This window comes from Parasteatoda tepidariorum, chromosome 6 (genome assembly GCF_043381705.1).
Source record: "Parasteatoda tepidariorum isolate YZ-2023 chromosome 6, CAS_Ptep_4.0, whole genome shotgun sequence".
NCBI lineage: Eukaryota > Metazoa > Arthropoda > Arachnida > Araneae > Theridiidae > Parasteatoda > Parasteatoda tepidariorum.
Window position 1 is genome coordinate 72,067,445 of NC_092209.1, and position 14,480 is coordinate 72,081,924.

At 28.9% G+C, this 14,480-nt stretch overlaps 1 protein-coding gene across 23 annotated transcripts in view; it reads right to left on the minus strand.

Annotated features, from left to right (window-relative positions):
- LOC107436654 (protein Gawky) overlaps positions 1-14,480 on the minus strand; it is a 32,244-nt gene that overhangs the window by 16,179 nt on the left and 1,585 nt on the right. For 13 of the 23 annotated variants that reach the window (XM_016048433.3, XM_071182592.1, XM_016048435.4 and 10 more), the window contains exons 2-11: positions 8,283-8,494; positions 6,982-7,372; positions 5,707-5,763; positions 4,506-5,155; positions 3,001-3,075; positions 2,846-2,903; positions 1,940-2,169; positions 1,713-1,859; positions 431-550; positions 127-354 (exon numbers count right to left, since the gene is read on the minus strand). In XM_016048433.3, the coding sequence (XP_015903919.1) occupies positions 127-354; positions 431-550; positions 1,713-1,859; positions 1,940-2,169; positions 2,846-2,903; positions 3,001-3,075; positions 4,506-5,155; positions 5,707-5,763; positions 6,982-7,372; positions 8,283-8,492 (2,166 nt within the window). In that variant the 5' untranslated portion in view covers positions 8,493-8,494. The remainder of the gene's footprint in view (positions 1-126; positions 355-430; positions 551-1,712; positions 1,860-1,939; positions 2,170-2,845; positions 2,904-3,000; positions 3,076-4,505; positions 5,156-5,706; positions 5,764-6,981; positions 7,373-8,282; positions 8,495-14,480) is intronic. The other 10 variants (XM_071182598.1, XM_016048439.4, XM_071182599.1 and 7 more) reach the window with 3 other exon arrangements.

Consider the following 14,480-nt stretch of genomic DNA (forward strand, 5'->3'; position numbering starts at 1 on the left):
TTAAATAAAAATACTGCTTTAAGATTTTATCATTTTTTTTCATGATCCTCAATCTAGTATACATTAGATATTTACATAAAACTTCCAATCAAAAAATTTTACTGATTATCTTTTGATTGATCTTACCTGCTTCAGGAATATAGCTTGCTGAGCAGCAATTTGGTTTTGCAAATTCATAATATGCTGTTTTGTTTGAGTAATCTGTACACTGAGCTGCAAGGGAGGACTACCAGGTTTGCTTCCATGCTGAGAAAAATACATTTGCTGTTGTTGGAGCTGATGTAAGACCTTGATTTGTTGCAAAAGTTGAAACAAGAAACACAGAGTTTGAGGAGATAAAGGCTGATTTAAAATCTATAAAAAGATATGCAAACATTAATTCCGAAATAAAATAATCATATTCAGCTGAGAATAAAAATTAATAACTTACTGTAGGATTTAAATGACCAGCTTGAACTGCCACCTGAATCTGCTGTGCCAAAAGACGTAATTGAGCAGAAGAGGAAAAATTTTGTTGATTCATACGTCCTGTATTTTGGGGCATGCAGGCCTATAAAAATTCTTTATTTTAATCTTACAAAATAAAATGTTTTAAGATTGAAGTCAATTGAATGAAAGAAGGTATATTTAAGCTTAATCGGGGTGCATAGTCAAATTATTCAACAAAAAATAAGCACCTTTTAAGCACTTTCTAAGCACTCAAAAAATATTTTTAAGCATTAAAAATGTCATAATTAGGCAGGATTGGACAGTTTTTTGACAATTCACGGTTTTATCTTGTTTTAACCACCATGTAAAAGAAAGAAGAAAAAAATTGGCATTCTTTTTGACAATTGTAAAAAATTATGAAATTTTGAATCATATCAAACGAATGGCGTTTTCATACGCTACGGACTGACAATACGCCAAAATAGATTGGGGTTGAATTAATTGTGAAAACGTTGAATAGAACAATGTGAATTGTTTTTTTAGGTTTTTTTTTGCATAATTCGTAGTGAAAATCAACATGGTAAAGGAAAAATCTCATTTTGAAAAGAGGGAAAATTAAGCACTTTTTAAAATCACCCAATGAAAAAAAGCACCTTTAAGGGCTCTTAAAAAATGAAAATCGAAAAAATGCACCTTCAAGTACTTTTTAAAAATGTTACGCACCCTGTTAATGATTAAAAAAAACTATGAAACTTTTAGCAAAACATTCTCCACTCAAAGAACACCTTTCAAAGGACTTTGCAGGATGAACCAATGTTCTATACTCACCACTGAGTATTTCCAACTCTTTAACAAAGGAATTTTAGTTTTTTTAAAATATCATTTAATAAATGATACTTTGCCTACTTCTCAAGATAAGAATTAAGAATACCAGAGAAAAATATTACGCAGAACTGTCTTGACAGTAACTTCCTTAGAAAGGGACAATTACTTTTTTATGACATGGTAAACTAGGTAAATATACTTTGTTATATATGTCTCGTGCAACGGGACTAAGGGCACCATTCTCAGAAATCCACCATGAACTGGGAGTTTCTATCATTTCTTAACATCTATTATTAAAAAACAAAGACTTTCCACGACAAATTTTGATCGATTAAGGTTAATTCACGACATTCCGTCATTTTTTATGTCCTTCCAGGTGCAAAAATATCGTAAACACATTACTCTTTTTAAACAAAAATAATAGGTGTGAGACTATTAATATAAAAAATGAAACTTACAGGATTGAAAGTTTGAGTTTGCTCCAATAGTTTGCGCATCATAGCTGGACTTAAATTATTAATACCATTGTTTAAATTTAAATTCGGCACTTGATTATTTGATCCAGCATTTCCCAGAATTGGAGTGATATTGTTACCAACAGAATTCTAAAGAGAATAATGTTCATTTAAAAATAAAATAACAAAAAGGTAATATAAAAAGGATATTTAATTAAAGTTCTGCTCACCTGAGTTTTACAAGTTTGAGCAGAATTAAAACCAGTAGAAAACATATTCATTCCTGGGAAATTATTACCATATACATTATTGGGGGGTAGTGAATTATCCAGAGTGTGGTCTGTAAAGCTCATGTCATCTGAAATGTTACCAAGGTGAACTCTAGGTTGATTAAGATTAAGGGAAGATAGAGATATATCAATATCCTGTACATCTTTATTATTCAAAGCGTGAAGCTCCACTAAAAGGAAAAATCAACAAATTATTTTTTTTTTAAAAAATACATCTAAAACAATTCATTTTCTAACAAGCATTTTTTAGCTCAAAATATTTTTATTTTAATGATATCCTTAGAAATATTAAAGGTTAGCTATAAACTTTTACAAAATCAAGACAATACTTCTCTATAAAAATTCTGAATCTGCATATAATCCATCCACCAGAAAAAGAAAATTTATAACATGAGGACGTCATTCTGTTGAAGAATTGTTATTGATGTTGGTACAAAACTTTTGGCCAAAATTACAAACAAATTTTTGGCCTACCATCACATCTTTAAATTCAGTTTTGGTCACAGCTCCTTCTTACTTATAAAAATTTCTATGCAACTTCTTTTTAACTAATGATCGTTTCACTTTGATTAAGCCTAAAATTATTATTTTAAAGGTGGACAGACAATAATTAATTTGGAGCTTAGATATTTTGTTTTTCAAAAACAAAATAAATAAATAATGAAGAAGAAAAAAAATAAACATAAAATTAAATTAGCAAAAAAAAAAAAAAAAAAAAAAAAAAAAAAAAAAAAAAAAACATTCGTCAAATAAGATTGATAATTAAAATAATAACAAATAATAAAGTAAAGCAAAAAATATATTTAAAACCAAATGTCACAAAAATGTACTCAGTTAAACACTCACTCAGTGCATCTTCCAGATTCATGTTACTCCGCCTTAAAGCATTTTCAACATCGTCCTTCTAGATTAATATATAAAAGTATTAAAACAACATTAAACTATTAAAAATTGATTATTAAAATCAAAATAAATAAGCAATAAAATTGCTTATTCATTACCTTGAAATTCATTTCCATGAGAATACGAAATTGTTTGCTAGCCCAAATTAAGTCCTTAGTTAATGGCTTTCCACTCTGGAAATATATAAAGAGTGATTAAAATATTAAGTTATATTTATTACATGTAATACATATAAAAAATATAAAAATTTTAAAAAAAGCTAAAAAAAAATTTTGTTTTGAAACTAGGATATATCAGTAAAAATAACTAGAATATATGACAGCAAAAAATTTTTTACGAAACAAAAAAATAAATAAATAACCAAAAAGCATTTATATATGAAGATAAAAAATTTGTTAAGTTAATACATTCATTAATGTTTAGAAAAAATTGCTTCTGTTGACTAAGAAGAGAATAATGGTATCAGTAAACTGATGACCTTATGTAGCAGAAGTTATCAAAATTTAACGGCTTATTATCGGTAACGGTATTATCTTTAACGGCTTAAATTTAACGGTATTTAGAAAATAACCAATTCCAATCATGTGTAAAAAAAAAACTAAAATTAGAAAAAGAAGATTTTTTGTAAGTTTTTTATTCTTAAGTTAGCTTTTGAGAAGAAGCATATGGAAAAGATGCAGGTTAATCATAGGGATGGAACGAATATTTGGCCACTATTCGGTATTCAGCCCTTTTGCCAAATATTCGTCAAAGTATTATTCAGAAAAGTTTTTTTTAAAGTTTTTTTCAGGGAAATTTGAAGATTTAATAAAGAATAATCTAAAGTCACATTATTATACTTCATTAGAAATTGTTTTAGAAACTGTTTTTGCACTTATTTGCTAAGTTCTAAAACTTGTTAATTTATGTTCTCTAAGTCAAATGAAATCTGAAGAATTGAAACTAGATTACTTTATACTGAACCATAAGTTCTCTGTATCTGTAACAGAGCATTTTAACAGAGCGTTTTTTTAATAGACTTATTCTTTCATTATCACTTTTTTTTGTCCAGTAAGACAAATAACCAAAAACCTTGATTCTCAATGTTAAGTTATATTTCAGGACTAAGAACATTTTTTTTATAAACTTTCTTTTTTTATCAACGTTTTTGTTAGGACAGGATTTCATAAAGAGCATATCTAATGAACATTATTCTTTGATGGTCAACTTTTTTCTAAATATACGGAAATATAAAAAAGTTGAAAGGAAATTTTTAACGTTAAATCATTTAAAAAATAAGAACGATATTTGTTTTTGTTTCAATCCAGCCTTTTCTTTTTCAAAAAATCCCTGTTTTTAAAGTTTTTGTTATAACACAGTAATTAAGAGGGTTTCTATCACTTCACTCCACTGTTCTTCGTGAAAATAAAGCAATTGGAAAACTGAGATGTTTAGCTTCAAAAAATTTTTCAAAAAATAAGAAAAGTATTATATTTAAAATTACATAAAAAGTATTGAATTTAAAAGAAAAAATCTGAAATAAAAACAATCGGATGAGAGATGCTGACAGCTGAAAAGAATTTTCATAGTTTTAAGTTGGAAACACAAATAAAGAAACAAATACCTGCTTTAATGGTCCACCCCAAGAACTAGTATCAACTTGTCCATCTGCCCAGTTACAACCTGAGTTTTTGGACTTAGCACTCCAATATGGTCCCATGGGATGAGTAGGCTCTCCCCAGTTTCCAAAGGCACTATTTGGTGTATTAGGAGTTCCCGGAACACTTTTGTCAGGAAGTTGATTCTCACTGATATCAAAAATGCGACGTCCTGTTATCGGGTCTCTGTGAGAAGGCATTTCATTCCAGCTCATATTTCGATTCAAAATCGGATTTTTCATCCAAGATTTGTCAGTGTTATTTATATTTGATCCTGCCTGAGGTAAACGAATCATGCCAGGACCTGTATGAGGAGCACAAGGATTATTACCTTGACACATATTATTTGGTGGCATTACACAGTTTGGCATTTGTTTATTGGGTGGCATTTCTTTCCAATGAGAAACTTTGCCTTGATGTACAGGATTGCCCCATACAGCAGTGCCATCATCATAGTTACCTCCAGACTGGCCAGCATTAGGAGGAGGAACTGTGTCTTCCCAACCAGTTGTTAACTTTTTACCACCAGCACTAGGTGACCAGTTACAAAACCCTCTAGAAGCTTTATGTGAAGGATCTGCCCAAGGTGGAGCATTGTCAGGACTGTTGTCTTCAACTGTAAAAGAAAAAATAAATGCTAATGCTTACATAAAAGATGTATATTTACTAACTAGAGAAAGAATTATATGGTTTAAAATATTACAATAAATGAAAGTAATATTATAAAGTAACTTACTAGATTTAAATAATTTAATTAACAGACGATAAAACAATGCTGAATAGGTAGTTGATGGGGTTAGGTTGCTATGGAATTTTAGAAAAAAAAATTTTTTAACAGGTGCTTTGTACCATATTTTGCAGAGCCGAGATCCCACTTCATCAACCCCAAAAACTTTACCAAAAGCATTTCTCCTGAAGTTATATTTTTCAGTAAGTCGAACTCATAACTTTAACAAATATTCACTCAATAATTTTAATTTTGCAAAAAACTACATACTACGAAAGTACATTGTCAGGTTTACCTCACATATTTGAAATCTTTTTTAAAGCAAAATATGTTTCATTTAATGCATTAGACTATTATACAGATCTGGAGTAATAAAGTAATTCTTTTCCTTAACTTTCTAGCTAATTCAAAAATGCAATGGAATACAAAATGCTGTTCACCTATATTTTTGGTGTCATTAGTCAATGGCATGTGAGGCAAACCAATCTGCAAGGCTGCTGGAATAAATAAATGACAAAATTAATGAAAAATAGCATAAGTAGAGCTTAGAAATTTTGCTGGGCTTGTATAATTAAAAATAATAATAAGAAAAATAAAAACATTACAAGAAATTAAATCTTGTAAACAAAACAGCCCAAATGTATTTTTAACCAATAACAGATATTTTAACTTGAACATAGAAGCAATAATCTTAAGTTTTACTCTCTAATGCACATTCTCACAATTTAAACAAGTGAAGTGACAGAATACAAACTTAATTGAAATCCCCAATTAGTTGAAACAGATTTATTATGTTTCAAAATTAAAAGCAAAAAGTTCTTTAAAAAGTTGTTTTAAAGAAAAAGACTTGCTAATTTTCAGTAGACAGAATTTTAATTTTATACAAGATACTCTTGGCCTTTCTAAAGGTCAGACGAAATTGTGAAATTTTAGAAACTATCTTTGAGATTTTAGGCCATATGAACTTGGGTTTCACAAAAAACTCCCTAAAGGCCTGATTTCTTAGGACAGGACGCCGTCAGCTGGAAATCAGCGCTAACATCTGATTGGTCCATTTGTGAGTTTGATAGTATACGTCATCGAACGCTCATCTTAACTACAATTACCGTCCAACTCAACTGCAGTTGGATTACAATGTGACGTTAACCACAGAAGCAATGGCGGACAACATCCTGTCGCCAAGATTTTGATTTTGACATTAAACATATCACTCTTCATTTAGCTTAGCTATAATGTGTTTTTTCTTGGACAAAGTCATTATTTGTTCTCTAAAACACTGGTCGACAATAACAAAATCAATACAAATTCAAAATAAATATTTGTTTACATTATTAACGCATGCGCAATGAGAGATAATGTCTGCGTTGGACCGACTGCTCACGCTGAGCTAACAAAAAAGTATTTTTTTGGCGTCAGATCTACGTCAACTTTCCGCTGACGCCCAGATAAGGCGCTAGTTCTAAGAAACCAGGCTTTGAGCTAACAAACCAGTATTTTGTTGGCGTCAGCGTGACGTTGACGTCCCGCTGACGCCCAGATAAGGCGCTTGTCCTAAGAAACCAGACCTTAAATTGACAACTCCCACATTTAAAATTCACAAAAATGACAGAATGAGTAAGTTATAATTTATCTCCAATTGTTATAAGAAAAAAAATTTATAAACAAATTAAGTAACAATGCTAGTTACAACAAAAAGTATGTAATAAAATACTTACGAGGCTCATTGTTCCAATTAGGAGCCATATTTGGATTGATGAGATTATTTTGACTGCCCCAGTTTTTATTTTCCACAGCTGGGTTAGCACCCCATACGGAAGTGCTACTCTCATTACCCCAGGTGGCACCACTGGCTTGTGGAACACCAGTCCACAAGTTAGTGGTATCTTCCTCTTCTCCCCAAGTGCCACCAATGTGGGTGGTAGGCGTGTGGCCCCATGGCTCACGTACTTGATTAGGTGGTTTAGTATTACCACTTTTAACATGATGGCGTACATTATTTTCCCAAATTTCAGTACCAGAGCTTGTGGAATTTGTCCAAGTGCTCCCTTCTTTAGGACTTAGATGAGGAGATGAAGGCACATCCCAGGCTGTGTCTTGATTGACTCCCTAATATACATAAGAAAATCTTTAGATTATAATTTTTTTAATGCAATCAAGAAGTTTTTTAATGTAAATACAACAATTAAGACAAATTATTATTTATTTTGTTTTAAACATTCATAAATATAACTTATACAGTAGAGTCTCAGTTGTTCGAGTTTCCCATAAATCTGAGCTAGGAAAAAAGTCAGTCTTGTTCCTAAATAATGACCAATGCACTAACAACCACAACATGTGGAATGATTACTACGACTGAATGTTGAAAAGTGATACTGTAAGTTAAAAACTGAAACATGTGAATAGTGTGTTTAAATAAAAACATTAGACAATTATTTTAAAGTACAATTAATCTGATGCAGTAATATAATCAGGGGTCTGTCTAGGTTTTTCTGAGAGGTACCTATTTTGTGAAAATTTAGACATAATTTGTGAAAAATTAAAAGTTATATTTAAAAATCAACACAAAAATTTGGAAAAATGGGGATTTATCGTTTCTTAAGAGATACAAAAATAAAATTTTAAGAAAAATTATTTTGTGAAACTACCGTTGAATTTGCGAAGGTACCGCTAAACGGTAGTAAATTCGGCCTGGACAGACCCCTGATAATGAATATTGTAACTTGATTTAATGCAATAAATATACCCTGATCCTCTAATGTAGGGGTGCACACAACCTGTAACCTAAATGTAACCTGTTTATTAACACATCAATAATATAGAAATTAAGTAAATATTTATTAATATTTAGTCGATTAAAAAACAAGAATACTAGACTACAATGTTTCAGTAGCTGAAGATCAAGAGAAGAGATCTGAAAGTAACTCTAAATGCAGTTCCAGGAAGTAAATGATAGTGAGGAGGAGGTGGTAAATCTTAGCTAAATTTAAAAATACATAAATAAAAAAAAGTAACTTACCCGTTGTCCCCAGCCCTCACTATATGCAGCTGCAAGAGTAGTTTCTGTGACATTCTCTTCCATTTTATTTACTTTCGTAGACAAATTTCCTGAATTATCTTGATCATTTCCCATTTCAGAATTAGTGGAAGTTGAAGGCCCATTATCAATACTATTTAAACCTTTTCCAGCAGCTTGAGCCCATGTGTTTTGCTGTTTAACAAGTGGCATACCTATAACCAAAATAAATTACTTACAGCAAATGCAATATTTAATAAAGTTGGATCAAAACGAGAGATGAACTGGATCCTAAAATTTCGCCACTTCTGTCAAATTAAATCTTTCAACATGCCAATTCCACGTACTACTTGAAAGTTATATTTGTAACCTAGCTGGCTCGGATACTTGGTAAAAAATGGGATTTATTACGCTGCTGGCTATTACTGTATTTGTCGAAAACATAATATGTAAATTATATAATTTTCTGCCAAATAAATATTTTAAAAGAAAATTATTCAAAGTAAATTTAATTCGCACGCACATGAATAAAAATTTATTGATTTCTCATTTTTCTATCAGTTTTAAAGTATAGTTAAAAAAGAAAGCTTATAAATTAAGTAAAGAATAACTGTTCGCAGGGTTTCTTCCAGATGGGCCTTCCATTTGCCCATTGAATGCAAAATTTTTTACTAGCATGCACTTTGAAACTAATAATGCTCCACACATATTTTTAAAATAAATGGTCTGTTTACATTGATATTTTTGTAAATTCAGTTGGTTCCGTAGCAATTAATCCTCTTTATCAGCAGTCTTCACATGGTTTATAAAATTTCGAAATATATTTAATACACTACTACGAAATGCAAATTTTGAATTTGAGCTATCCTTTTTAATATTCACTAAATGATTATTCTATGATAGTAAAGCATTGTTAGATGATAATGATGATTCGAACCTTAACTTATAGTAGGCATAATTAGATAATATGAAAAACTTTCTGCGGACCCAAAATGTCAATTATAAAACTTTCTGCACACATTGATTAACACTTGTAACCAGTTTCAACATTTTTATCGTGAACTCATTTTGCCGAAATTTCGTTGAAAATCACAGATTTTTTTAAAAATGTTCAATTTTTATAGAACTTTATATCCAGGGTTCCCACTCTTTTAACAAAGCAAAAATGAAGCACTTTTAAGGACTTTTTTTTAAAAAAATTAAGCACTTTTTTGAAAAATTAAGGACTTATGCCACCTGTGACAGTGCCAACTATTTACCTTTCTAAAAACATCAATAAATAAATAAAAATAATAATAAACAATTGTATTAATTAACAGGGCTCGGCAAAGAAGTACCAGGTAATTTTTGCAGGAGAAAAAAATTTCAGATTGTTAAAAGTTAACGTCATTTAGATTGTAAAAGTTAACAAATTAAACTAATATGTATTCCATTTTTAATGACTTCATTGAAATTGAATTGTAAAATTAAGTTTTCATGTATGTTAAAAAAAAAAGTAAATAAAGAAAATTGGCAAAAACATTGAAAAAATTATTACAGGAAGTTTTTATATTTCACTACTAGACCAGCAAACATGTTATAATTACTTTTATGATGAACTTAAACAAAATTATTTCCAGCCAAACATGCTATTAAGAATTAACTTTACATAATGCTACTAAACATTCTGGAGAAAAAAATTAACTCATTTTAAAGCAACCAAAAACTGAACAAAAATTAAAAAACAGTATATTAAGTTGCAATGTTAACTGAATAAAATGATTATTAAAATCTAAGGATCTTTTAGTTCAGTAGATTTAGATTTTTATGTAACATTCTGCTTATCCTTTAGTGATGCTAAAAAATTAAGGACTTTTAAAAACCAGGGTTGGGTTTTTGACATGACAAGGGTATAATACTGGTTCAAACCGTCAAAAATGTCCAAAACTGAAGTTTGCCAAGAAAATTTATAAACTTCAAAACTACCAACAGTTGCCATGCATTAGATTGAAATTTAATTATACTATAGGTAATCAGCAGGTTTTAAAATATTTTTTAATTAAAATTAAGGTAAAATAACAGATTTNTTTAAGGGCCCTTATTTTCCAAAATAAAAAATTAAGCAGTTTTTAAGGACCGTGGGAACCCTGAACTGTATGTGAGATGAAATTTTGTGAATAATAATATAGTAAAGAAAATATATTAGTAAAAAAATTTAAAGTGCATTGTATAAGATATCATAAAAATGACTGAGGATTTGAAAAATTAATAGAAAGTTTAAAAACATACCGTATATCTGCTATATTGAGGCATTTTTTTACACGGTAATTATACATCTAATTAAAGTTTTGAAATAATTACATTTTGCACACACAAACAGTGAACTCTCACTACTACTACATCCAATACAATAATTTCCTTTATTACGATAATGTTTCGTGGTCCCGACAAACATGACATTATGAGTTAATGTTATGCTCCTCTCGATATTACGAAATTCTCTAAAGCAATAAACCCCACGATTTTTTTTCCAAATTTCAACCTTATTTTCTCCATTTATTATTGGTTTCTAAATAATGTAAAAAAAATCTTTAATTTATCATCTTTTGCCATTTTTTTCATCTTTTCTGACACGACAAGACTCACTGCTGACCATCACCAAAAGTTCCATCCAAGATGTCACTGTGCCATAATAGGCATTACATATTTCCTAGCTTTTAAAATTTCTGTAACACTAGATTGCCCTAGGACAGGGGTGGCGAACCTTTATACACCAACGTGCCATTTTTTCTAAAAAATTGCTTAATGAGGTCATAGACGTGCCGTCAAATAATTTTGACTTTGTGATTATTCGGAAAATAATAATACTAAATACTATCAACTCAAAACTCTTTATTTACATTGAAAAAAAAAAACATTTTGCAATGTCTCAGTTATACACGTAATTCCACTTAAAGTAATATCAGTNAATATAGGTTTTTGACATTTTTGACAGTGAGGTTTTTGATGTGACGGTTTAAACTGTCAAAAACTGTCACATGTCAAAAACCTGCCAACCCTGTTAAAAACCTTGTACCAAAATTAAGTACTTTTAAGGGCCTTTATTTTCCAAAATAAAAATTACGCAGTTTTTAAGGACCGTGGTAACCCTGATATCGATTAATACTACAGGGATAAGTTTGACAATAAAAACTAAAAAGGCAGAAAATAGAAATTCAAAAAGTTGTGTGTAAAAACACTTTTTAAAAAATTGAAAAAAGAATGGAAATTTGTGCAAAAAAGTGTATGTAAGAAGCATTTATGCACAAAATGTTAATGCTATATTCAGGATTCCACCGTAAATCTATTCATTTCTGTAAAAAAAAAAAAAAAAAATAAAAAANAAAAAAAAAAAAAAAAAAAAAATTATTGCGGCAGTTTTCAGAGTTACTTAAGTCTATTTCAACATTGTTTTTAAAGCATCAATATTTTCAATTTGTTATTGACACGAAACATTTTCAAAATTCGAAAATTTTACTCATTTTAATCTGTTTTAATTAATTTTTGAATGTAGTTTTTGATAAATATAAAACATAGAAGATACTCTTAAACATAAAAAAACTATATGACAAAACTATTCAATAATCAATGCTATTCAACACACAAAATGATTGACAATCAACCAGATTGTCAGCCAACTAAATATTCATTATTCGGCCAAAATCAATACCAATAATTGTAACCTGTCAACTATATTTATTATATAGCAAGGAATGCTAACACATTTTCAACTATTCAACAATAGAGCTTGTGACATCTTTTTCACAAACAAAAAAATTTTTAGCACATAATTTACTGTGTAAAAATGCATTCATAATAAGATGGTCTGCTACTCAGCCTATGGATGTAACAAATATTTGGTTGGCTGAATGTTTGGATAAGTATTTTTTTTTTTAAAAATATTTTTCAAAGTTTTTTTTTTTTGAATTTGTACAGATTTAATAGAGAATAATCTAATGTCATAGTTTTTATTATATATATCATTACAAGCAGTTTTTACACATATTTATTAATCACTAAAACTTGCAAAATTTATGTTCTGTAAGACGAAATGCGAAATTAGACTAACTGAAACAGTACAAAACTCGTGATCAGAATCTGAATCTCGAGTTTTGTACTGCTGTTATTTTTTTTTTTTTTAATTACATTCAGGCAAGTTAATTTCATAATTTTTTTTAACACTTTTATTTCAGGAATTGAAAATGTTTTTTGTTTCGTGTTTGCTGTTTTTATTATGGAACAGCATTTCTAATGAACTTTATTGTCACATTTTTCCTGTTCGATAAGACATATAACGCTGATTTTTAAAGTTTAATTTATATTTTAAGAACAAAGAAATTTTTTTTTTTATCTTTTGTTTTTTTATTAACTTTTCCTCTTAAAAGCCTTTTTATACAGTATTTTTTCAAATAGTCTTCTTAATGAACATTAATCTTTTATCTATCTTTTTTTTTTCTAAAAATAAGACAGGGTAAAAAGTTAACTTGAGATTTTTAGTGCTAAATTATAATTTTTAGTGTTTATTATAATGCAGCAATTAAGACTTTTTCTATTACTTAAAAATAAGGCAATTGGAAAACTGAGATGTACAGTTAAAAAATTTTCATAAATATTAAGATTGATTTTTTTTTCTGTTTTGCTATGGTACATAATCTTTTTTTTTTTTTTTTCTGGGTGTTTTGATGATAGTACTTTTTTTAAAAAGTGTCACTGATTAACTATGCCTCTTTTTTAAAAAAATGTTTCTCTTTTCTTTTTCAGAAAATATTTTTGGAATTTAAATTTGGTTTTAAGAAATAGGTTTTCTTTTTCGCTTTTAACTTTAATTTTTTTAAACAGCTGTTAGTCAGTTTCTTTATTTAAAATATTTCTAATGGATAACTATTTATATTTTTTCCTTTACCCCATACCAATAATATACCTAAGCTCTGATTATTTCTCAATAATGACTCAGGGTTGCCATTCAAATCTGGAAAAAAAATTCCCTGTGTTTTCCCTGTACATGTTATATACAATATATTAAGAGGAAACAACAATTACTGTGATCGTGTGTGAGCTATATTGGGCTAACTATATTTATTAGTTTGAATTTCTGGAAAAACAGCTGAGCATACTTAAATAATGCTATGCTATGGTAAATGAAATAGTTTAGTATAGCTGAAATATCATGGTTAAATATTCCATATATTACGCTTTGAGTGGTCACCATTTTTTAAAAGACCAAAATAAAAAAACAAAATTCTCTGTATTTTCCCAGTTGGTAAAGAAAAATCAAAATTCCTTGCATTTTCCCTGTTATTTTAGATGATTTTTAAATTCCCTGTATTTTCCAGATTTTCCCTGTTCTCCCTGTGACTAAACTTATTCATGCATAAAGAATAATATGGTGCTATTCGGCCAAATCACTATTCGTTACATCACTAACTCGCAAGTCATCAATCAACATAAGCTTTGATTATCTTTGCAATTCAATTCAAAGCAACGCAAGAAACAAAAATTTAAATCCAAAGTAACTTCAGAATTTCTTAAAACTTATTAACACTTTAATACAAATGACAGGTATCTCAAAAATAATCTATGATTTGAAAAATTACCTAATCTAAGAAAAATGGAAAATTCATTCTGAAATCAGAAACACTTCGAATTTAAATATTAATAATTGACCATTGCCTTAAAACTATATTTTATGCTAACTCTCAAATCATTTTCAATTTAAATATTTGCACAAGTATCTCTTAGCTTCGTCTGCAATTTATTTTGGTCACACAATAAAGTTTATGTAAATGGTGGTTATTTTGAAAAAATATTGTTAGATGGTTTTTCTTAGCAGTGTCATCTATTGATGAACTTTAAAATTAAAAAAAAAAAATAAAAAATTCTTGAAAGTTTAAAAAATTTAGAGGGAAAATTTTAGTATTATATTATATTGATTTTTTCGCTAATTTTTTTAAAATAAAAAGATAACAAAGGATTGCCTCTAAATTTCTTGACTATAGGGTACATTTCTATAACAGTTTATGATTGAGGTTAAGGTTGTCGCCAACACTTTAACCACAGGAGCAAACCTTAAAACACTCTATAGATTGAAATTATTTCAAATCAATTCGCGTTGCTTTTAATAGGTCGACTTATAATTTAATTTGCAGTTTTCTAAAAACTTACATCCCTTCTCATCATGAGTTC